This window comes from Larimichthys crocea, chromosome V (genome assembly GCF_000972845.2).
Source record: "Larimichthys crocea isolate SSNF chromosome V, L_crocea_2.0, whole genome shotgun sequence".
Classification (NCBI taxonomy): domain Eukaryota; kingdom Metazoa; phylum Chordata; class Actinopteri; family Sciaenidae; genus Larimichthys; species Larimichthys crocea.
Window position 1 is genome coordinate 1432371 of NC_040015.1, and position 24252 is coordinate 1456622.

Below are 24252 nucleotides of genomic sequence, written 5' to 3' on the forward strand. Positions count from 1 at the left end.
CTATATAAAGGTATATACATCAAACCTAAAATGTAAATATGGTTAAATATAATAACCCTTGTAGCCGCTCCCAACTTTTCTTTACTGGTGGATAAGGTGCAACGATCCGACTGATGGTTCAAACGTTTATTACGGGATTTTCTGTTTAAAAACGCCCAAGACCACCGTGAACACTGCAATGAAATACACAGTGGCAAACATACATCAGTGAAACAGCCATGTTTCTATGAATTAACCATATTTACATTTTAGGTTTGATGTATATACCTTTATATAGGAATATATATGCTGAATATAATATGATTACAATTACAATGACCAATTACACTTTGAAAAATATCATTAACTAATGCTGGAGATGACTAAATCTTACTTTCACTTCTATAAATCAGCTACCTGGATATACTTGACCATGCTGAACAACTCACAGCATAGCAGGACCTCTCATGCACAGCCTCTATGCTGTAACAGGAGTTGTGTACTGAACAAAGTATTGATCAAGAAGTATTGATCAAGACAATGCCAATATTGGTATTGATACTATCGATATTTTAGATCAACATAAAAATTGTAAGAAATAAACTGTCACAAGTTTAAGGTGCACAAAATTAAGCTATTCAACTGTTTCAACTAACAGTCACTGTCTTCAGACTGAACAGACTGTCCTCTTCAGGCTTTAGACTAATTCTAAAGAGCATCAGAATATTCCAGTTATTATATAATTTTAGAACATTTAATTAAATAATTAAAATAAAATTCACCCATAATTCGTGACAGTGACAATATACAATGATGTATTTGAGTTCAGGACAACTGACGGTAAAACAGACTATTACAAAGAGGAGCCTTGCCACGCAGGTTTTCACATTCCCTTTGTTGTTGTGCATTCCTGTACAGATGTACAAAATATTCAACAGGCAAACGTTTACAGTCTGTAGAAGTAGTAGTAATTCGAAAGATGTTATTAAAAGGTTAAAAAAAGTTCATAAAGGTGTACATTAATGTAATGCATTGAGTCAACTGCACCATTTACAGCTTACAGCTCCACAGAGTTACCAAATAATGATACAGATTAGATGATACACTGTTAAAGTTAGTTACAATACCTTTAGACACTGAAATTAAAACTGCGTCACAGTGGAACAATGCACACAAAGTCAAAGAACCTGTGTCATAAATGGGTGTTTTAGTTCGGTTGTTAAAAATAAATAAATATGCCATATCTGGACAGTTTAGGATCTGCACTAGTTAAAATGAACTGTTGCCAGAGAGACCTGAAAGATACAAGAGGTGAAAGAGACTTAAAGCAGCATCATGTCACTTTTCTCTCATGAACAGATTTTAACTCCCGTTGATGCTACACTGACTGGTAATCAGGTGAATGGTGTCTCTGTCATTCCTGTGTCTGTTCTCACACTATGTAATAAATACATGTAGCCTATAAATGGTGTCATTTAATGATTGTGAAACAGATATTGGATAAATATGCAAATAAATATGCTGGATGTTGTGATTTTATTCATATTTTATTTAGATAATCATCACATAATATTTCATACAGGTGAGGGCAGAAACAGTTTTGTCAGGTACACTCACTTGAGTTTTAAAGAATAAGGAAACACTGTGCATTTTCTTGTTATCATTACTATCATTTGTTTTTAGGACAGGCCACAGAAACTCTCGCTGAGCTCCCACAGTTTCTTGGCAGCATCATCGTCTCTCGCCTTCGACTCAATTTTCATCAGCGGAGCACACTGGGTGAAGTAATGGCCACTAAGGTGCTCGATGCCTGGCTCCAGGGCACAGTGGAGGGTGGTCTGAGCTCCAGACTCAGCATCCACGAAGAAAAAGAAGATGATAGGTGCCATGAAGAAACTCGACAAGAAGCCAGTGTAACGACAGATGTCTGTTTTTATGACTCCTGAACAGGGAAGAAAAAAAAGAACCCCAAAATTAAAAACTGCATTTATGTATATGAGGGGAAAAGGTTATTTTTATTTTTATATGTAAGGAATGACAAAAAAAAATATTCTACAAATTTTTTAGTGTGTCAAAATCATGTTATACTAAGACATAATATTAGAGATAGTAAATTAAAATTATATTTATTTATGTATTTAATGTTTGTTTTTATATGTACCAATGCTACATACCACAGCATTTAGAGGCTAATTTGTGATGTAATGTCTGTGGGCGTTTTTATTTAAAGAAAACATTTTACACAGTCAAAATTATGAGATACTCCCCTTTTTACTTTAAATACTGTAATAATTTCACACACACATATACATATACATACAGACATACAGTGCTTAGCAATTTTTTTGACCACCTGTCAGAGACCATCCAGCATCATGAAGTCCGTTAATGCAGACTCTCATTTTCATTGAGCTCTCAATATTTTACCATTTTGAACAGGAATGAAGAATTTAAACTGAATTCACCTTTTATACCCAAATTTGTGCCAGGTCACTGGGCTTCTCTGAGAAGTCAGAAGTGAATCAAACATAACATTTGTTATGATTGTGGTCATATTTGTTTATAGTCTGATGTGTTTTTTTGTGTGCCTTGTGTTTTCTGTCCATTTAACATGCAAACAGGGATGTGCCATCCCCAGGAGGTGATTGGTGGACTAATTTCCGGTCCTAGCCCGTGATTGGCTGTAGCTGAAAGCACCTGACATATAAAGAGCCAAGATAGTAGCAGTCAGGTGGACACCAGCACTTCTTCATCCTCCTCCTCTAGCCACATGTCCAATTGTGAAATTAGAATTAGCTTTTTGTTTGAAGAGTAGGGGTGGACTGCCATTTTGTTTTGATCGTGTTTTCGCCTGTTTTTCGTTAGTTTAGGGAGGTAAGTTTATTGTGATTTTGATTTTCTGAGGAAAGAGATTTATTTTCTAGATAGTTTATTTTGGTTGTTGTTTTGGCCTGGGTCCACCCTGAAGATGATTCCTTAGTTATAGTTGTTTGATCTTTTGAGTTTTGTAAATAAACCATTTTCTTTTGTATATAACACTTGTTGTAAGTGGCTACTTGGGACTCGGGGAAGATTGGGAAACCTTTTTCTTGTTATGCTCTAGGCCCCTAGGCTGGGGCATAACACATTCAACCATTAAAACTAATTCTTCTCTTCAGGAATGCAAGTAAATAACTATAACTATAATAATACATCTTAATCAAGAAATCATAATATGCTTTACTACTTTTTTTGTAAAATATAGTTATACTACTAGTTCTATTTTAGCATTAAAAATACATAAAAAGAGTTTTGGCAAACGGTTTTGCCAAAAATCGCCAAAATCTATGCCAAAAAATGAATGGGTGTGTATTGCGAGAACTTTCGAGAGCTAGAGTGTGTGATGTCATCACTAGAGTGGAGAGGAGAGAGAACGATCAGTGAAAAAATAAAAAATATCAACCACCGTTGTAACTAAGTAAGTAACGTTTCTCTGAATTGCTCTCAAGGGCACATTTCTTCACTTTATCAACACAAAACGACTATGTAGACGATCAGGAAGGGCTGAGCCTGCTTCAGGTTAAGCCAGTTCAAAGATTGGAAATACGGTTTTGGTCAGAGATCCTGACGTTCGAGGGAAGGTCTCAGCATGTTCTCTCTCTCTGTCAGCATTTCCAACTGACATTCTAACAGGTGCAGCTGATTAGATTTGGTCCTGGTTGCTTGGCAACCTTAAGCCTGCCTGAAGGAGGAGAGGGGGGAGGGGCCAGCAGGCAGAAGCCAGCAGGCAGAAGCCGAGCGGCGGCCATTTTTGCAGTTTTGGCACTTCATTTGAACTTCTCTGTCTAAAATGACAGACAAAGACAGCTATTTGCTAACATTAGCGACCAATGCTAAAATTAGTGCTAATTAGCATTAGCCACTAGAAATTAAATACATGCTAATTGCTAACATGCCAATGCTAACATGTTAATGTTAACATGCTAATGGTAATTGCTAGCGCATCAGCGCTAACATGTTAATGTTAATGCTAACATGCTAATGCTAACATGCTAATGTTAATTGCTAGTATGTCAGCTGTCAGCGCATCAGTGCTAACATGGTAATGTTAACATGGTAATGTAACTGCTAGCACGCCAACATATCAGCGCTAACATATTAATGCTAACATACTAATGCTAACATGTTAATGCTAAAATGCTAATGTTAACATGTTAATGCTAACATGTTAATGCTAACATGTTAATGCTAACATGCTAATGCTAACATGTTAATGCTATCATGCTAATTGCTAATGTTAATTGCTAGTGCGTAAGCGCTATCTGCTTCTGTGTCTAAATAAATATTTTAAAAATGACTATTTGAGATGTGCTTTTTGAATACAGACCCCCGGCAACAGCCCACTCGAATTTTCTAGTACTGAATTTGCTGAGCAGTGTCAATAATAATGTATGGGGGCGACGGGGCCATAGTCACACACATTTAAAATTTCTTTAGAAATTTTATGGTTTGTTTTGTAACTTTAGGTCGAATAAAAATAAAAACTTTTGCCTTTATTGATAGTACAGCTGGAGATTGACAGGAAACATAGGGAGAGAGAGATGGAGATAAATGAAAAATAAATAAAATTAAATAAAATTAAAAAATAAAATAAAAATAAAGATTTTCAAATCAAATCAAACAAAATGATGTTAAATAAACCAGACTGTTATCTACTGACCAGGGTGGAGGCTGTAGCAGGTGATGTTGGTGCCCTGCAGCCTCTTGGCGAGCTCGTAGGTGAACAGGACGTTGCACAGTTTGCTGTGACAGTACTTCTGGAAGAGCTGATAGTCACTGCTTCCCAAAGCTAAATCTCTGTGAGTCGTCAGACATTTGAAATCCACATTCCCCATTGTGTACACTTTGGAGGCCACATTCACCACGCGGCTTGGCCCACTCGCCTTCAGTTGGTCCAGGAGCAACACCGTCAACAAGAAGTGACCCAGGTGATTAACGCCAAAGATCATCCCAAAGCCGTCCACTGTCTGTCCACCATTCACCAGACCTGAAGACAGAAACACCTGGAACAATGAACTTAAACTTGAATACAATTTTAAAAAGATTTTACCCTGGATTAGTACAATGACTAAAAGAATGTTGACATTAGGCGAACCAAAGGATTTGAAAATACACTTGTTATCTGTTGTTTGACTTTATATCGTTATGGACAAAAACCTTGTATTGGTTTGTGCTAAGGAGTTTGGAGGGTGGAGGGTCTTTTCAGCCCTACAAAAGCCAAAAAGAGAAAAAGTGTAAGGGATGTAAGCTACAAACAGCGAATTAACTGCTAGCTACAGTAAAAATTCAGTGTTACCAAGGCCAAGAGTCACGTCAGTAACAAACCACATTAGTTTGTGGGGTTACAGGTAAAGTTGATTAAAAAGACCCATTTACAACTAGTGAATTCAGTGTGTCAGAGTCCTGGATGCTATTGTTAGCAGCTCTGTCCAGCCCTCCAATGGATTTGGGTAAGATCCAGCTAATTTTACCCCAGAAGGCGTCCCTATCGACATCCGTTAGTCCACAAACAATTCTAGCTAATGGTATTGAGTTAAATAACGGTCTGATTAAACATTTTACCTCATCATATTTATACCTGTAAAACTAGGGTTAACGAGCACAATGAACTGAAAGAGGCCATGAACAACTTCAAGTAAACAATGGTGTGGAATGGGATGAAGGGTATAAAAGGCTACAGCAAGCCTGCCTCCAATGTGCAGGGAGACCTAGAATTTGCCATCGTAGCCACCTGCACCATTTGTCCATCGCAGTGTTCTGTGTAAAAAGGTATGAAGACAGAATGAGGGGTCATTGTTGTTTCCCAGAGGTTTCCCAAATAAACAAAACCAGTGTGTCTGATTACATCAATCCCAGGATAATTGATTAGAAGACATAGTGGACAGCTTGAAGGAGCCTTCCAGTCAAATTTCAATCATTCCTGGGGGTTTAAGTGTTTCAGGTGTCTATACCAATGGTTCTCAACCTTTTACAGTCAGGAACCCTCAGACTAATTAGGTTGGTGTTCATGACCCGCTGAAGTTTGTGGAGGATCATTTTACCCTCTGACACCTGGAGAAGTACTGTGAGAGTAATTTTCTTTGACTTCTCCAGGGCTTTCAATACCATATACTGTAGTCCTTTCTTCTAAGGGTAAATCTTTTGGCAACTGCACCCTGGATCATGACCTCAGATGCAAAGCCATCCATTCTGTCATACTGTAGCCAGTGAGGTAGTTTTTGATACATGATGCAGTCGTTGTTGTTAACTTAGCCTGCACAGTGAGGTTAACTTCTGTCTACTCCTACTGTGAATTAACTCAGGAGGACTGACCGGCATTGTTGATGAGCAGATCCAGCCTGGACTCAGACCGGAGAAAATTGTCAGCGAAGGAGCGAACAGACTGCAGACTGGCAAGGTCGAGCTGCATGAAGATGACCTGGCTGTTACTGGTCTCCTGATCACAAAAAAAAAAACCCCAAGAACAATCACTTGATGGTATTTAGACTTATGCTGATGTAAAGAAATGGGCAGATTAAACTGGCATGAATAACAGTGTATTATTGGCATATCAATGAAAATTATCCCCATGTTTGTGAATATACTGGTAAGGTACATATACAGAACAAAGGCGGACCGAGGATGTTGCCCTGAGGTATACTTGTAGGTAAACCGCCATAACCAGTTTTTTGACTTTACCTGGATAATTTCCTGGATGGCAGCCTCAGCTCGCTGTCTGTCCCTGCAGGCCATGATCACCCTCGCCCCCCTCCTGGCCAGGTCCATTGCTGTGGTCTTACCGATGCCGGTGTTTGCTCCTGAAGAGAAAGGACAGAATCAGAGAGAGTACTCATGGGCAGGGTAAACCAAATATAGACAAAGAGGTGGAGGACTGGTGGAGCTCAGGTGATCTTATACATCAGTATAGGGTATATCTAAGTGGGTCCTTGACTTGAGATTATTATCGTTATTATTATTTATTATTAGTAGTATTTTCCTACAAAAACGACAATGGTATGGCTGTCAAAGCTTCATGGTAGCTGCATCTGATGTCTGGTCAAGCAGTGACTTCTTTGTGGATTTGAACAGGCTCACAAGTGAGCTACAAAGTAATTTAGACATATATATCAAATATTAAAAGAATAGGTTTCATTTGATCACACATCTCATCTTGATCTAAAATCATTTATTGACAACTTATCAAGCATTTATTAATGGATTACCACATTTATAGCAGCATTCATACCCACTTGAAATGATAAACACCCAACAAAGAGGATTTTAAAAACAGACAGCCTTCAGTATTTTTACAGTGTGCAGTTTTGCACGAGTTCCTTACAAATACAGACAATAGATATGACTGTTCTCATCTCGTGGAGTCAGCTAGGCCTGCAGGCTGTGAACTCACCCGTCACGATGGCAGTTTTTCCATGTAACTTTGCAGTACTTTTACATCTTGGCAACTTGAGCAAAGTCATATGAAGAAGAAAATAACCTCCAAGTAACAGAAGTCCAAACAGCAACAGCTCCAGAATCATCCTGACTGCAGACACACCAAATAACAGAAGTCAAAGAAGCTCCAGTCCTTTCCCTCTTCAGAGCTAATCTTCCTCTGAATGATTATATTACCAGCAAAACCAGCCAGCCAAAGTCTGCATACAACTGAAGGGATTTTACCTTGATCACACACTGTAGGCTACACTTTACATTTGAGGATGCCATCCAGGAAATTATCCAGGTAAAGACAAAAAAAATGGTTATGACACTCAATAAATTACGGAAGCCCTAAAAGGCCATACATACATACATTTTATTCCACCCGATTTCCCGTGATAATGAGATAATTTTCCTCCATTTTCCCGTGATAACGAGATAATTAATTTGAGATCTCAAGAAAACAAAACGATAGTCTAGTGTATTAAATCAAGTGCGCCCGAATTACAGAATGTATGGCAAATGCATGTAGTCCATGATACGGAGCGAGCAAACCTATTACTCTACTGTAAAATCTCTTTGATCCATAATTTCTGACAAAGGTTTGTACACTTGATCTCAGGACTGGAGTGAGGATTAGCCAAAGTGTATCAACCTTTGTCAGAAATGATGGATTATGGAAGGACTACATGCATTTGCCATAAATTCTGTAATTCGGGCGCACTTGATTTAATACACTAGACTATCGTTTTGTTTTCTTGAGATCTCAAATTAATTCTCTCGTTATCATGGGAAAACAGAGAAAATTATCTCGTTATCACAGGAAATCGGGTGGAATAAAATGTATGTATGTATGGCCTTTTGGGGTTTCCTTAATTTAATGAGTGTCATAACCATTTTTTGTCTTTACCTGGATAATTTCCTGGATGGCAGCCTCAAATGTAAAGTGTAGCCTACAGTGTGTGATCAAGTAAAGCCAATGCTGGAGCTCATGTGTGTTATTCCACAGCTGAAGAGAGTGAAGGGGGTTAACCCCAAAGTTGACTTATACACTTCGGCCCCAGGAGACGGCATCTCCCGTGTGCTCAGACAGGAACATAGTTAAAAATCATAATTATAATAATAATAATTATCATTATTATGGTCATAAGGATGAATTAATTATTTATTTTTTTTAATCTTAAAGTAATGTACATCATCAGTGTACTCAGAACAATAAAATACATCATGGTTTGGTGTACTAGCTGCCCCCATCACTCAGTGGTTTGTTCAATAGGCTACACCAGTCAGACACACACCTGACACCAGCCCTAAAGCAGTGGGTCCGCTTCACATTTGACAGTGTGAAGATGTCCGGGGGCGAATACTAACATTTAAAAAAATGAAAATAATTACCAATAAAAGTTACATACACATGCACTAATGTAACAATTTTGTTTTCATTGTCACATTATTATTATTATTATTATTTTAATGACAATGTAACCAGATCTAAGCCAATCAGGCCTGAACAAATCTAAACATCAATTCTTCCTTTCTTTCACGTCTGGAGTCAGATAACAGAGAATAAACTGTATGGAACATGTTAAACTTGCATGAAGTTGATACAAATCTAAACCTCATGTTCATTTTAAACATGACTTATTATGAGTAATGCAAAGTCTGTTAACGTTGAAGTTTTAAACGTTTCACTATTGCTGTTCTCTTTCACAAGATCATTCAGAAAGTAATATTTTGTATCACATATAAAACACCAGCAATCATGTCCTTAGAGCTTAATGTTTAATTAACAAATGCTTCATCATGCCGAGGCCAATCATGGCCCGGGCAGGGACAACCCTACCCCAAAGCAATGAAAACATGGCATCCAAAAGGAAACAGAGTCTGGTGCTGAGAAAAGGAAAAAAGGAGAACCAATGCAATGTGGAAAATGTTATTATTTGATAACATAAAAATAAATAACCACATAACAATTATGCTTAGGGCACCAAATTGGCTTGCAGCGGCCCTGGTTGCTGCCATGGCAACTATGATCAACATTGCATTGCACTGTAGTATATTTTCGGTGGTGATGCTGATGAAGATGTTTGAAGAGAAACTCCGCCGACACCATCTTAGTCGTATAACAAGTTTATTACAACAAGCACAGTGTCGAAGCAAGTAAAAACTACTTGGAGAGTTCCTGGCCGAATGATGAGAGACTCTCCCGACCTATGCCGGACAAGCCTTTATATAGGTTATTTTGTGCCTCCCTATGACATGCAGTAACAATAGCTCACGGCAAAACATACAATTAAGTTAATTAAACCAAAGAAACAGAAAGATAATAGAAATTTCTTTCCCAGGAAGACCCCCTAGAGGCTTAACCTTTGACCTGACTCCTCATCAATGCATCTAAAGAAGTCTTTACTTCTCCTGAACATCTAGCAGGGCTCCGACCTGGCTGAGTCATTTAACCCCCCAGGTAAATAGCCTCTGCCCCAGGAGTGGACAAGATATCAGCCTGTGACTAAACCGGTATCGTAAAATAACCCCCCAGGTAAATAGTCTCTGCCTGTGACTAAACGGGTATCTTACACTAAAGCACATGTCTACAACAGCCTCAGCATTAATATAAGACTATGCTAAGACTATGCATCTATGCGCAGACACCTCAAGAGAGAGAGAGAGAGAGAGAAAGTAAGAAAGAAAGAAAGAAAGAAAGAAAGAAAGAAAGAAAGAAAGAAAGAAAGAGAGAGTGAAAGTGAAAGAGAGGGTTCTGGTAAGAGAGATGTGACTGCATCAAAAAAGGAAAGTCTTAAGTCTATTCCTTAAAGTGTTGACCGTGTCTGCCTCCCGAACCCAGAAAGGTAGTTTGTTCCACAGAAGAGGAGCCTGATAGCTGAAAGCTCTGGCTCCCAATCTACTTTTGGAAACTATAGGAACCACAAGGAACCCAGCGTCTGATGAGGCACAGTTGTTCTAGAGGGGTAGTAAGGTATTATGAGCTCTTTTAGATATGATGTTGCTGGACCATGAAGAGCTTCTAAGTAGTAGGAGAAGAATTTTAAATTCTATTCTAGATTTAATAGGCAGCCAATGCAAGGAAGCCAAAATGGGAGAGTGTGATCTTGATCTTGGTTCCTGTCAGAACAAGTGCAGCAGCATTCTGAATTAACTGCAAAGTCCTAGAGACTTATTAGAGCAAGCCTGATAACAAAGAGTTACAATAGTCACCATTGAAGTAACAAATGCGTGGACTAGTTTTTCTGCATCCGCTTGAGAGACAATGCGTCTATTTTAGTGTGTTACGTAAGTAAAGAATGCAGTCCTCGAAATTTGTTTTATGTGGACGTTAAAGGACAAATCCTGATCAAAAAACAACTCCAAGTTTTTTACAGTGGTGCTGGAGGCCAGGTGATCCCATCTAAGTAACTAAGTCTCTAGAAAGAGAGTTTCTGAGGTGTTTGGTCATCCAACTTTTCATATCCTTAAGGATGCTTGGGTTTAGTTAACTGATGGTTGCATCAGGCTTGATCGATAAATATAATGGGTGTGTGTCAGCATAACAATGAAATTGATAGAGTGTTCCTATAATGTTCCCTAAAGGAAACATATATAAGCTAATAGAAGTGGTCCGAGTACAGAACCTTGTGGGACTCCATGACAAACTTTGGTCTGCATGGAGGATATTCATTGACGTGAACAAACTGAGATCGATCTAAAAAATATGATTTAAACCAGCTTAGGGCGGTTCCTTTGATGCCATTTGATGTTCCAGTCTCTGTAAAAGAATTTGATGGTCAATGGTGTCAAATGCAGCACTAAGATCTAACAGGACAAGTACAGAGATGAGTCCTTTGTCTGATTGCCATTAGGAGGTCATTTGTAACTTTGACTAATGCGGTCTCTGTGCTATGATGCACTCTAAATCCTGACTGAAAATCCTCAAAGATGATTATTTTATGGAGAAGTCACACAGGGATTAGCTACAGGCTTTCTCGTATCTTAGACAGAAAGGGAAGGTTTGATATCGGTCTGTAGTTGGCTAAGACCTCTGGGTCTAGGTGGGCTTTTTAAGAAGAGGTTTAATTACAGCTACCTTAAGGACTGTGTACATATCCTGATAATAAGACAGATTAATCTATCCATAACGCATTACTAACTACAGGTAAAACATCTTGAGCAGCCTGGTTGGGATGGGGTCTAAGAGACAGGTTGACGGCTTAGCTGACGAAATGATTAAAGTTATTTGTGAAGTTGATGGGAAAAAACAGTCTAAATACATAACAGTTTACAGCTGTTCCAAACTTGCTGTATCAGAATGCAGATAATGCCTGTTGGGGCAAGAGGTGATGGATTTTGTCTCTAAATGTTAATCTTTCATTAAAGAAGCTCATGAAGTCATTGCTACTTAGACCTAAAGGAATAGATGTTCAGTAAGCTGTGATTCTCTGTTAGCCTGGCTACAGGCTGAAGAGAAACCTGTGGTTGTTCTTATTCTCCTCATAATTAAGAAGAGTAAGGCTGCTCTGGCATTACGGAGAGCCTTCTGTAGTTTTGAGATTATCTTGCCAGACTAGATGAGATTCTTCCAGTTTAGTGGCACGCCATTTGCGTTCAGATTTACGTGCCTCTTGCTTTAATTTACGAGTCTGCTGGCTATACCATGGTGCTAGCCTTCTTTGTTTAATTATCTTCTTTTTCAGAGGTTCATTTTTTTTTCCTTTTGTCTTTTTTCCTTTAATCTTTTTTTCCTTTTATTTTTTTCCCTTTCATGTTTTTTTCCTTCCTTCCTTCCTTCCTTCCTTCCTTCCTTCCTTTCATATTTGTTTCCTTCCCTTCGTATTTTTTTCCTTTCATCTTTTTTTCCTTTTGTCTTTTTTCCTGTCATACCACAATTACAGAAACAGATCCAAAATAGTGCTGAAGGGGTTGCAGTGATACATGTAAATGTTTCTTACTACCTGAAACACTTAAACATACCTAAACATTTTTCAGGAATATGCTGCATCTGTTTCATTTATTAATCTATTCCTGCCTGTTTTCCTCTTAAAATGTAACAGACTGTTGCATCACCTGAAAAGGTGAGAAATCTCTTCCTCAGACAGAAAACCCCAAATAGCATCTTGTATATACGCAAACAGCTAGAAACAACCCTGGATAAAGCTTAGATTCTTGTACTCCACAAGTACATCTATTTTACGTTACTTTATACTTCTCTAAATTTTAGAGGAACATATTGTATTTTTACTGCATCATAGTTATTTGACTAATAGGAAGTGATGCATGTGACCAGGACCAAATAATGAGACTGGAATGGAACTGAATGAATCAAAATGGAATTACAAAGTAATGACAAATGATGGTAAAATAATAATAATTTTTTAAAAAAAAGTAACCATTACCATACAACCACAAAACTACTTGAAGTATCTGATATTATTTAGAAAATCAAGCAGGTGGAGCTTTTTCCATTTTCCAAGGCAGATACATCAGTCTAGTCAGACAAACTGTGACCATGGTGTGGTACATGGAGCAATGAAGCATGTCAACTCTAAAATAAAGAAGGCAGATCCCTTAACACATTTTCATACTTCCCAAAGTCATTTCTTGCTATGTGGACTATGCGGCTGCATAGGGCTCTGCAGCCACCAGGGACCCCCCAGACTGCAAGTTCAGACACAGTATGTTTTGGGAGAATTAAAAGTACCTGTCTTTATTTGTAGCCAGGCAAAGCAACTTCTATGCCTAATGGCTTAATGCATATAAACCTTATTATAAGCCGCCCACCATACACTGAAGTGAGAAGAATAATGGTAGGCACCATTAACAATTGCATCATGGCATCAAAACAGATGTTTGCAGTGTTACATGTAAATGTTTCCAGTATTCTTTTTGTTTATTGTTTCATGTTTTTTCATGATTTAAAAAAAATCATGATTCAGTCATACCTGCTGGCAGACGTCACTCACTGTGTGATGTGACAGCCCAAAGATCTTCTCTGATGAAAAGTTTAGTAGTTTTCAGCCTGAACTCAAGAGCATAAACCCAACTTCAGTTTTGTAATGTCAAAGCTTACTGGCCAGAGCCCAAACTGCAAGCAACTCCACGTGAGCCCTAATCCTCTCTTGTGCAGCCCTGCTGCCCACAGAACATACAGGCTACCTCTTGTTAATTGGGGGCTTGGAGCCAGTGGTATGTATTAATCCCCTTCACTGCATCCCTCCACATTCCCCCACCCCTCCACAACACCGTACAGATTTTCGTTAGACAAAGAATTTTGCACTTTGCATCTCATTTGTTCAGATCTTCCCCGTTTTTCCATCCAAGACAGTTGACTTTGATTAAGTGTCCTTTGTGTTTGTCTTTTTCTACCACCTCAGAAGATGGGGATTGTTTCTCAAGTCAATATTTCAGATGGTGTTGAACCTTATGGAGGAAGTGCCTTTACCCAAGCAGAGCACAACATAGTGGCTGCATATCTGATTACTGCAGGTAAGAAAGAGAAGATCAAAAAATTTCATGTTTTGTGACTATCGTGTTGTTTGAAACACATCATGTGGACTGTAACAAATTCAGAACATTCATCATAAAGAATAACATCGGTTTTAAGTGGTTCCATAAAAACTTACTGCTGCATTTGTTCTGCTGCATGCTGTCTTTCCCAAACATTCTGCCAAACCACTGGAACATTCTTACTGGCTTTGGCCATTATGTTTTGGAGGAAATATAACTGCTGCCTGGATTATTTTCTCTGCAAATGTTTTGTCTCGTAATGCATGGAAATCAGAACAGAATGGCAGGCATTCAAATAGGTGTACAAAATGTAATCACCTCTGTGCCCTGCCTGTGGTTATAGAATCAGGCTACTAAAACGAGTGATTATAGGTCAGAAAAGATGTGGATGAGATTAAATTTAGAATAAAGTAACCACATCCTGTTGTGTTTTAAGCCACCAAACTGACTTTTATTTAGCCAATTCAAGCATATTTCCCAGGCTTTGACAAAGGTTTTACTTAAACATAACCATGAACCAATGTTGGTCTCCATGAGTGCAACAAATAAAAATACACGTGAATTTTGTTGCTTTTAATATTTTTTTCTGTTGCAAATTAATAGTATATGTATGGAGATTATTATGATACATTCATGTCCTGTCCTGACAAAGTTCTACATCCAGTGAATGTTAAAGGCTTGTTTCGCCTAAACTATGACTGAACATTTTATAACAAAGAAAAGCTCCCTATAGTACTGTGGACTCTGGAGGGATTTGTTGCTGTTTGACATGGATGATGCTTGTTGGTGTAGCAGAATGTTTCCGTTAGCTGTTTTTAATGTTAAAAACAGGGGTGGGTGAAGCTAGCATGACTGTATCAAATAAGTAGGTGGGCTTAGACTTTTCAAGGCCTAAAGGTGAGAAAGAAAATTAGTCCATTGTTGTCCCTTGGAAAGCTGTTGTTGGGAAGCATTATGTAACTCTTGGCGCTGTGTTCAGGTCTGATGTTTAGTGAGATTGGTTGATATGTTAACTTCCTGCTATTTCATCCATCATCTGATGACTAATAGCCAATATCTTTAAAATCTTTTTAAAGCCTTAATTTACTTTTCTCTAGGGTGAAACATAAAGCATAAGTATTTTAGGGTTTCTTTTTTATCATGACACACCAAGCAAAAACAATAACATCTTCATATTTCTCTTTTCTGTCCACAGTCCATCCATCTTGCTCTGATCAAAGTGTCTTGCTTTCTATATACATTGTTATAACCTGAATTTTATATCATTGTTCACATCAGAAAAACCCAAGATGATTCAGATACACAGTGTTTTTCACAGAAGACATTTGACTTGTCATTATGTTATGACGTTATTGATGATTATTGATGATTCTGTCCCACATGCACTATATGCGTTCGGCAACTGGCAACAGGCTTTTTGTTTTAACAATGTGGACACTGTCTCATGTCTTCTTGTCTTTTCTTAGGTGTCATCAGCTTAATGAGCAACATCGTGGTGCTGCTAATGTTCGTGAAGTTTAAAGAGCTCCGCACTGCCACCAACTTCATTATAATCAACCTGGCTTTCACTGACATCGGAGTGGCTGGTATCGGCTATCCCATGTCAGCTGCCTCGGACCTCCATGGCAGCTGGAAGTTTGGCTACACCGGTTGTCAGGTGGGTGAAATGTAAATGCCTCACGATGAGAACTCATGTAAATGGCACCAAATGTGATGTTGAGATAAGGGTTGGTGTATGTCAACTGATAAAATTAATAATCTGAACGCTCAATTTTCTGTTGTGAGATCTGTCTTCAGGACCCTATCATATAGGGTCTCATTATGCACTGAACTGCATTAATTAACTTTACACAGAAGTCATGATTCAGTTATTAAAAGATTCTGGGCAGAATTCATGTAAACCAAATTATGTGCATCAATCCACACACACTACATCACCAATGCATACTGGTTTACTCTGTAAACCGAGGTTATGTTTCTGTTGGTACTTCCTCCATTCAGCAGCATTATAAATGGATTGCAGTTTCGAATTATTCTATTTCATAACAATCAAAAAAGAAACTGCTTATTCTTTTGTTCCACTTCAACTTTAACAAACCTAAAATCAGGTTACATAACATACACTTCACAACAAGGTTCAGAACTTTATTAGGTTTGAACTGCAGTGTTGTGTAGCTTATGAGGTTTTGTTTGCTCACCAAAATGTATCTATAACATGTAATTATATTCTAGTTGTCATGAGAATTTTTTAAGAAGAACCTTTGAATAAGTAGGACTGGATTCAAAGTATCAAAGTTTAAGTTGAATTTAATATTCTTGTACAAGAAGGAGCATTTAACAATGCAACACACAAGAGGGTTACAGAGAAAAAGGCTCCCTGTGGAGCTCTGTCAGGTAGTTTTTATACAATTCATTCAAAATGGGCTGTCTCGAACATCTTCCCACTAACGATTTCCTTTTTTGGTTTTCCCCTTAGTAATGAACATTATGTTTCTTGTCCAAAATGACACTTCCTTTAGTCTGTTTCTCATGTCCTTGAACATTTTTAATTTCCTTTCCCAGGCAGCTTCAACAAACACATGCTAGATAAGGGGAATACACAAAATAAACAAAAAGACAAAACACACATACACTCCCTCTAAGAGTTAAAACACCTGCAGCCCAGTACAATACTAATTTTTATAACACTAGTTTACTTCAGTGTGCTGTGAAATTAAGGATATTATGATAATATATGGATATAGATGGAGATGGAAATGGAGATAGAGATAGATTCATAAGTTCATCCTTGTTGTTCTTCATATCACCATGTTTTCTAAAACCTTTGAAATTTGTCACATAAATACAAACAAAACCTATTGTGAGCTCATTCACCTGACGCACATGCACCTGCTGCAGGGTCGCATGTTTGATTCTTATGACAGATTATGAATTTTTTCCTCAGTCAGAGCCATGTAATACTAATCTATGGTGAGACGTGTGTTTTAACTGGCCAGAGAAAGTTTCCTAGAGAGCAGCTAGTAGCAGCAGCTGTCTGAGCAGCTGTCAGAAATATGAACACACTCTCTGCTTTTTGTGTTTTATAGATATACATATCTATTCATATCCATTCAGTTAGTCAAACTGCTGTTCTCCAGTGGCACTTTTCTATGTGAAAACACAGAACCAATTTTAAAATGACACTTTAATTTATAATAATACATTTAGAATTGGATTTTTTACACTATTTAATATTTATTTATTTAAAAAAAATTGTTTTATTCAATTAATCAATGAGAATAATCATTAGTTATCTGTGAACGTTCTCACTTGGTTGTAGATCCATGAAGATGTTTCATCTCTTATCTAAGAAACTCCTTCAGTTCAGAACTGAACAAGCTTCTTCTACAACCAACTCCAGTTGGCCCAGAATGAACCCTTCTTGAATCATTAGTTGCGACTAGTTAAAATTCTTGAAGAACAATGGATTCATTTACGAGCTTGTACACAACTCAACACTTTAGAGCATTTCTTCAAGTAAGAGATCACTTAACATCTCTGGTGCTCGAAACCAAAACAAGGTTCCGCTGCTAAACACTAACTTTATGTGTTTGTCATCCCAGTAAAATATTGATTAACAAAGTTTTAATGTCTATTTTTATCTTCAGATCTATGCTGCTCTTAATATCTTCTTTGGCATGGCCAGCATCGGCCTGCTGACTGTGGTTGCCATTGACCGCTACCTCACCATCTGCAGACCAGACATAGGTATCTATATACTGCTCTGCAGCTCTTCTTGCAATGGCATCATTTCAACAGGGGATTGAGGGGCAGGGGCAGTGCATTAAGAATATAGAAGATTAGGGGTGTCGATTAGCTCAGTTTGCTGCATCATTCATTATCTCTATCTCCCCACATTCCTGTCACTCTTCAGCTGTCTCTATCAAAAATAAAGTTTGAAAAACGCCAAAATATAAAATATATACGTATATATATAAATATATATTTAATAGAAAAAGAATATAGAAGATTATTTAGAATTTTTTGAAAACCTCCACCTACAAATTGTATCATAATGTCTTTTTATTTATTAATAAACTGATCTAAGTGACTACAGTTATATAGAGGACTAAAAGTACCAAAATTAAGTAAATAAATACATCATTAAATAATTACTTAAATGTGTCATTAATCAATTAAAACTGGAATTAAATACATAAATGTGTTATTAAATGTGTAATTAATTAATTAAAATACAGATTCATTTTATGTAAAAAAAACAACAAAAAAAAACCATATATAATTATTTCACTATTTCCATTTCATAGTTTACATTTACAGTTCATGGTCTTGTGTTGCAGTGCTTCATGAAATGTCAAACTGTCAAACTCGCCTATCAAAGTTGGTAGGCGGATCTTAACGCCTGATTGGTTACCCTGTACATCCAGTCAAGGCAAATCAATTCCAGATAATGGATTGATGCCGAGCTAGTGAACACATTCCAATACACTGGGTGGCGCTATTCACCTCTACATTGGTTTAGATAACTCTTTTAATGTGGGGACGGATTGGGCGGATCTAAGTCTAAGTGTTATATATCTGTGAATATTTCAGAAATGGTTTATACATGTGTTTTTTTTGCACTGTTTTCCTGAAATTCCACTGAACACGGAGATGTGCGGTGTGTCACTTCCTTGATGTTCTATTATTAGACTAGCTTGATTGAGAAAACTCTGAACAGAACTCCTCCAGCTTTTGTCTACTACATAAATGACAAAACTTTACTCGGCATCTTTATTTCAAACGACCCGACCGACCACGACCTGACATCATTAAAAATATTGTTTGGTTGGCCGCGGACACCCGCTCAATTTGGATCAACCCGCGCATCACTGGAAGATATATACCATCATCTCTATCCAGGCACTCTACTTCTTCAAAGCGATGGATCAGACTAGGTTAGCATTTGCCCCACCCACTGACTTTGATGGGCGAGTTTGACAGTTTGACAATTCATGAAGCACTGCAACACAAGACCATGAAATGGAAATGGAAATAGTGAAATAGAAATGGAAATAGTGAAATAATTATATATGATTTTTAGATGAAATGAACCGGTATTTGAATTAATTATTATTATTTAATTAATAATAATTTATGTATTTAATTCCAATTTTAATTAATTAATGACACATTTAAGTCATTTAATGATGAATTTATTTATTTAATTTTGGCACTTTTAGTCCTCAACAGAGTTAGGATTATTGGTGAGATTACCATGAAAGGTGCTGAGCACCTTCTTGTTTCCATGCAGAGACAACCTCGTGCTCTTTCTTTTAGCATCAGGCACAAATGAAGCGATTTTACCTCCACTTGGCTCTAAAACTGGCAACATTGTGGGTACAGTGTTGTAAAAAAATGTAAAAACTATCCTTTCCATCATATCAAACCTGTTGAGTTGTTAGAAGTGTTACTTTATTTATCACGCCAATAAGAATAAACTGCAATAAAAACATTACCTTCACTGGTTACTGACTTCCCCAAGCTTCATTATGAATTTCCCTCTTCAGGGCAGAAAATGACGATGCGATCATACAACCTTCTCATTCTGGCAGCATGGCTGAACGCTGTGTTCTGGTCCTCCATGCCTATAGTGGGCTGGGCTGGTTATGCTCCTGACCCCACTGGAGCTACATGCACCATCAACTGGAGACAGAATGATGCGTGAGTTTGAACAGATTGCTGATGTTTTTGAATATTAATAGTAAGTATAACATAGACACTATAACTACTAAGGAAATGATTCACTAATGATGGCAAAACAAATGATGACTATCTCTGATGCTTGGGTGCTCAAATAAGCTATCTGTAATAGCACCAACGTGTCAATCAAAGTGTCTACGCTGTTAATTCTGCATAACTTTAAGCCTTAATATAACATGAACAGGTGAGTTGTATATAAATTCACCCTCAGTACAGTTGTCATGAATGGGGAAATTAGCTACAGAGACCAAAACTGTTTTTTTGTTCCAGGCTGTAAACATGTTTATTTCTGCTGTGAAGTTCTCACTTCTGTAGCGTTCCTCAAGTGGCCGCTTGTTGACTGTTTGATGTCATCAGACATCGCAGAAAAGACGGTATTGGAGTCACATTTGGTCACAAAGACACATTTATGGAATCCTCATAAAATGGACATTAAAATTATGTAAAAAATATATTAATATGTCATCATCAGATTTTTCTGATTTTTTAATGTTTTAAACATTAACACTAATACATGCTGGGGAGACCCAAGAAAACATAATCCAGAATGTGTAGGATTATTTGAGCACATACTTATTATCACTAACTGTACTCTTCCTCCCCAGCTCCTTCATCTCTTATACGATGGCAGTGATTGCTGTGAACTTCATGATGCCTCTCATTGTCATGTTTTACTGCTACTACAATGTGTCAGCCACTGTGAAGAGGTACAAAACCAGCAACTGCTTGGACAGCATCAACATCGATTGGTCGGATCAGATGGACGTCACCAAGGTGATATCTGAACCACGCTCAACTCCTGTTTCTTCTGGTGACTTGGCTGATTTCTGATCTCTGCAAACTGATATCTGCATAGAGAATACAGAATCTATAGGCGGGGGGCAAGATTGAGTTGTGGGCGGAACAAGGAAAACACAAAAAAGAAAAGACAGATAGAAACTCCCTCAGCCAACTATTGTTTTGGCTTTACATACAGACAGAGGAATGACTGAGCCTCTTACTGGTTACTGGTTTTTGTTTTAACATCCTTTATTTCACTTTATGTCCTCCTCCATATGCAATATTCTGTCCACATTACAAATGCTGTGTTGCTGTGTTTGTGGTCATCAGATGTCCATAGTGATGATTGTCATGTTCCTGGTGGCCTGGTCTCCGTACTCTGTGGTTTGTCTTTGGGCATCATTTGGTGACCCCAAGACTATCCCTGCTCCCATGGCTATCATCGCTCCACTCTTTGCCAAGTCCTCCACCTTCTACAACCCCTGCATTTATGTGATCGCAAACAAAAAGTGAGTGCATTCTCTTCATCGTGTCTGGTTTGTGCTGTTTTAATGTTGTATTGCTGTACTGACTTGAATTAAAGTCCTATCACTAGCATTAAAACAGTCAATAAACACATGAACGATCTTTCCTGCAGGTTCAGAAGAGCCATCATAGGAATGATCCGATGTCAAACCAGGCAGCGAATCACCATCAATACCCAGGTTCCCATGACAACCTCCCAACAACCTCTTACCTAGTGAGGTGAATCTGCGTCAGTATCACATTGTATGAATATACCTTGACATTAAAACCATGTGTGGAAAATTGATAGAATGAAATAACATGAATCACTGTCAGTGTTTTTCTTTTCATTGGAGTCATTGTTCTGTTGAAGAACCTAATGCACCATGTGTTTACTGTGTAAATTCCACTTGCTGTGCCATTGTGGTCTTTGTCTCTGTTCTAGTTACTTCAATAACAAACCAACAATGAAAACATATTGTGTATGGACTGCATTCTTCTTCTGCTTGATAGAATCATATATGTGCTTGCTCAAGGCCAAAGGTAGGAGAGGAAAACCCATCATTCCTTGTCCTCACATGTTCTATACTGATACAGGAATGGCATCAGTTATGAGTTAATTAGATCATAAGAAATATTATTGGACAACAGAAAGTTTTGTTCTGCTTTCTGTGTTTTTATGCAACTGGCAATTTTGTGAAGCAAGATGGAAAACCTAAAGCCACACTTCTTTTATTGGAGCAAAATGGGATTTTGCTATTTTTAGAGCCTAATGTTCAATGTTTCATATGAAATCAATCACAAACTGAAGTGCTGGAAAGTTATTTATTAATAAGCAGATAAAAGAAAATTATTCAGTAAGCAGAACAAAGCCTGCCCATGCTCTACAAATCATGAGTACATTGTAAAATAATGTAATTACGTTATATATGTTCATTAAGCGGATATTGGTGGATTTGTCAACTCCGTCACATAAAACCTGATGGAGTTGACTCTGACATGGTTAATGAAATGGCATGTTTTTTCCCCTCTGCAGAAAACACTGCAGCTAGCTAGTTTTTTGGCTATTGCTAGCTGTCTCCATAATCTCAATAAAATACTTTAATTGAATCTAGTATGGTTTAATAAAAAGTATCATAACAGAGAGATGGTGTTGACATGCTCCAGCTGTGACCATAGGAAAATTGACATTGTTCATCCAAAATATCAAAAAATGTCAAACATATGAGACCATGTGTGGTACTGGTGCATTCACCACAGCCAGGAGATTGAAAAGGGATCCTCAGGGATATAGCTGACCATGCTATTGCCTGACTTAATGAAGTTTATCAAAAAATCTGACGGAGCTGACAGAGGACACAACTTTGATAGGCAGATTTCTATGGAAAATATTTTTTAGATGTTCATGGCATGCATTGTTTTATACATTTATAACCCTTATCTTTGATTTGATATAAATGTTTTCACAATTGTAGAGGTTCTTGAAGTTTTTAGGGGCTGGTGAATATTGTGACCTCTTGCTGAGGACAAGAGAAATAACATGGGCCGTCTAACCACTGGTCATACATTTAAACAAATACCCCCCCCAAAGAGTAATTATCTATGCTAAAACATAACATCAGTATTTCCAGTTCCTTTAGATCTGACTTTGTGAGTATGACAATCATAATTAATTATTAAAGAAACAGCAAAATACAAATAATCATACACTGTGCGATGTGAGCTCCGTGCACACAGAGTCGTGTGTACCAAGGACACGTAAGGAAACAAGGTGAGATCAGGTAGAATGAGTCACAATGGTGCACAATCCAGGACTCCTGAGATTTCAAGTCATTTTAATTCAGTTCAATACAAAATTTGCATTTGTGACTTGTTGCAAACAAAATAATTCAGATTTCGTTTATAAGTTAAAAATTTACAAAAATATATATAAGGATTTGTAATAAAAATGTTAAAAGTACAAGGAGGAGAATCGGTGAAAGAAAAAATGGACAGCTGATGTCTTCATATCCACATGAGGAGTGTGTATACATCTATATATATATTTGAGTTAATTTACATTAAATAGGTAGGTACTGTACAGCAGTAGAGAATTTCTACATTACTGATTCAGATGCTTTAGATACTTGTAAAGGCCCAAACATTCTTTTATGGACTACTACAATTTGAAAAGTTTGATTTTCACTGTAGAGATCAGATTTTCTGTGGTCTTTACTAACATGAAGTGCTTCTAAATGAGAATGTGGGTTTTGATTTTCTGTTAACGTTTATTTAGATCACCAGCTCTCTGCTTTGGCCCTTTAAAAAGAATACAAACTCAACCCGACCACACCATGTATGTGCTAAAATCAGGAAAGATCACATGTATCCACAGATGACCGTAGATGCTCTGGTAGTGTACAGTGTGTCTGTATCCCTGCAGTGTTTTAGTTGACGTTGCTCTTCAGCCAAGCACTGATTTCGTTGCCATTATTCTTGATCCATTCAATGTTGTTTCTCACTGTCTCCAGAGCCTGCTGCCGGGGCATCTGGCCAGCACCGGCATCCAGTGTTTTATTGAAGAAATGCTCCATCTACAAGACCAGTACAGAGAGATGTGTTATAAGCCTAAACAATGTCAGTTTCTACTTGCTTTGACTCATACAAACGCCAATGGTTTTCACAATGGGGAAAATGTATTCTAATGGGTTAGGGTAAAAACTTCTCAAACCACCCAGTATGTTTAAAACATCATTTCCTCAAAAACTTTTTCAGAACTTTGAAACTTCAAGGCAGGCAATTGATGACCACATAAGTAATATATGAATATAATTTTGGTAAAACTATCTGTGTTTTTTGTGACAATTGTAATTCACTCTAACGGGCACATCTCTGTGTCGTTGTCTGACAATGTTATGGTCCATTCCTCACATACCTTCAGGTACCACCATGAATGTATTGCCCACCAGACTTTGTTAATCTGCTCAGATTTGCTTATTTTTCTACTATTCCAACCATTACAAAAGTACAAAGGCTATGCAGATATAACACAAGCTGACCACAGCCAGTCACCTTTCAGGCCTGCTGAGATCATGTATCACTGAAAGACATTGTTTGTGGAGTTTTTCCATAAGAAAGAATAAAACTAAGAAAATTGTACAAGTTTCTGTGAAGCCAAATTTACAGCTTGTTGCTCTCCAGTCCAGCAAAAAGAAACACAGGTAAACTTACTTGAAATCAAACATGTTGAGACTAATAAGCAAAGCAGACACCAGTATTATTGAATAATGAGTAAGTTGCATAGAGGTCGGTGCTGAC

The 24252-nt window shown here is 37.6% G+C and overlaps 3 protein-coding genes across 4 annotated transcripts in view; 1 reads left to right on the top strand and 2 right to left on the bottom strand.

Moving 5' to 3' along the window:
* Nucleotides 1–1634: 1634 nt before the first annotated feature.
* LOC109142346 (dehydrogenase/reductase SDR family member 13-like) lies at nt 1635–7537 on the bottom strand. The gene is made up of 5 exons (XM_027278735.1): nt 7406–7537; nt 6697–6815; nt 6331–6454; nt 4679–5005; nt 1635–1921 (listed from the first exon to the last, which is right to left on the bottom strand). Exons 1-5 carry the CDS (start codon nt 7533–7535, stop codon nt 1659–1661), a joined length of 963 nt encoding a protein of 320 aa, XP_027134536.1. The 5' UTR covers nt 7536–7537; the 3' UTR covers nt 1635–1658.
* Nucleotides 7538–13510: 5973 nt separating this feature from the next.
* Nucleotides 13511–21332, top strand: rrh (retinal pigment epithelium-derived rhodopsin homolog). Its single transcript, XM_010756851.3, has 8 exons — nt 13511–13608; nt 13797–13908; nt 15396–15586; nt 17577–17676; nt 19479–19632; nt 20277–20445; nt 20782–20960; nt 21089–21332. The coding sequence occupies exons 2-8, from the start codon at nt 13800–13802 to the stop codon at nt 21189–21191; spliced, it is 1005 nt and encodes a 334-aa protein (XP_010755153.2). The 5' UTR covers nt 13511–13608; nt 13797–13799; the 3' UTR covers nt 21192–21332.
* Nucleotides 21333–21768: 436 nt separating this feature from the next.
* Nucleotides 21769–24252, bottom strand: part of enpep (glutamyl aminopeptidase) — a 45574-nt gene continuing 43090 nt past the window's right edge. For both annotated transcript variants that reach the window (XM_019275862.2, XM_027278684.1), the window contains one exon: nt 21769–23528. In XM_019275862.2, coding sequence (XP_019131407.2) covers nt 23382–23528 — 147 coding nt within the window. In that variant the 3' untranslated portion in view covers nt 21769–23381. The remainder of the gene's footprint in view (nt 23529–24252) is intronic.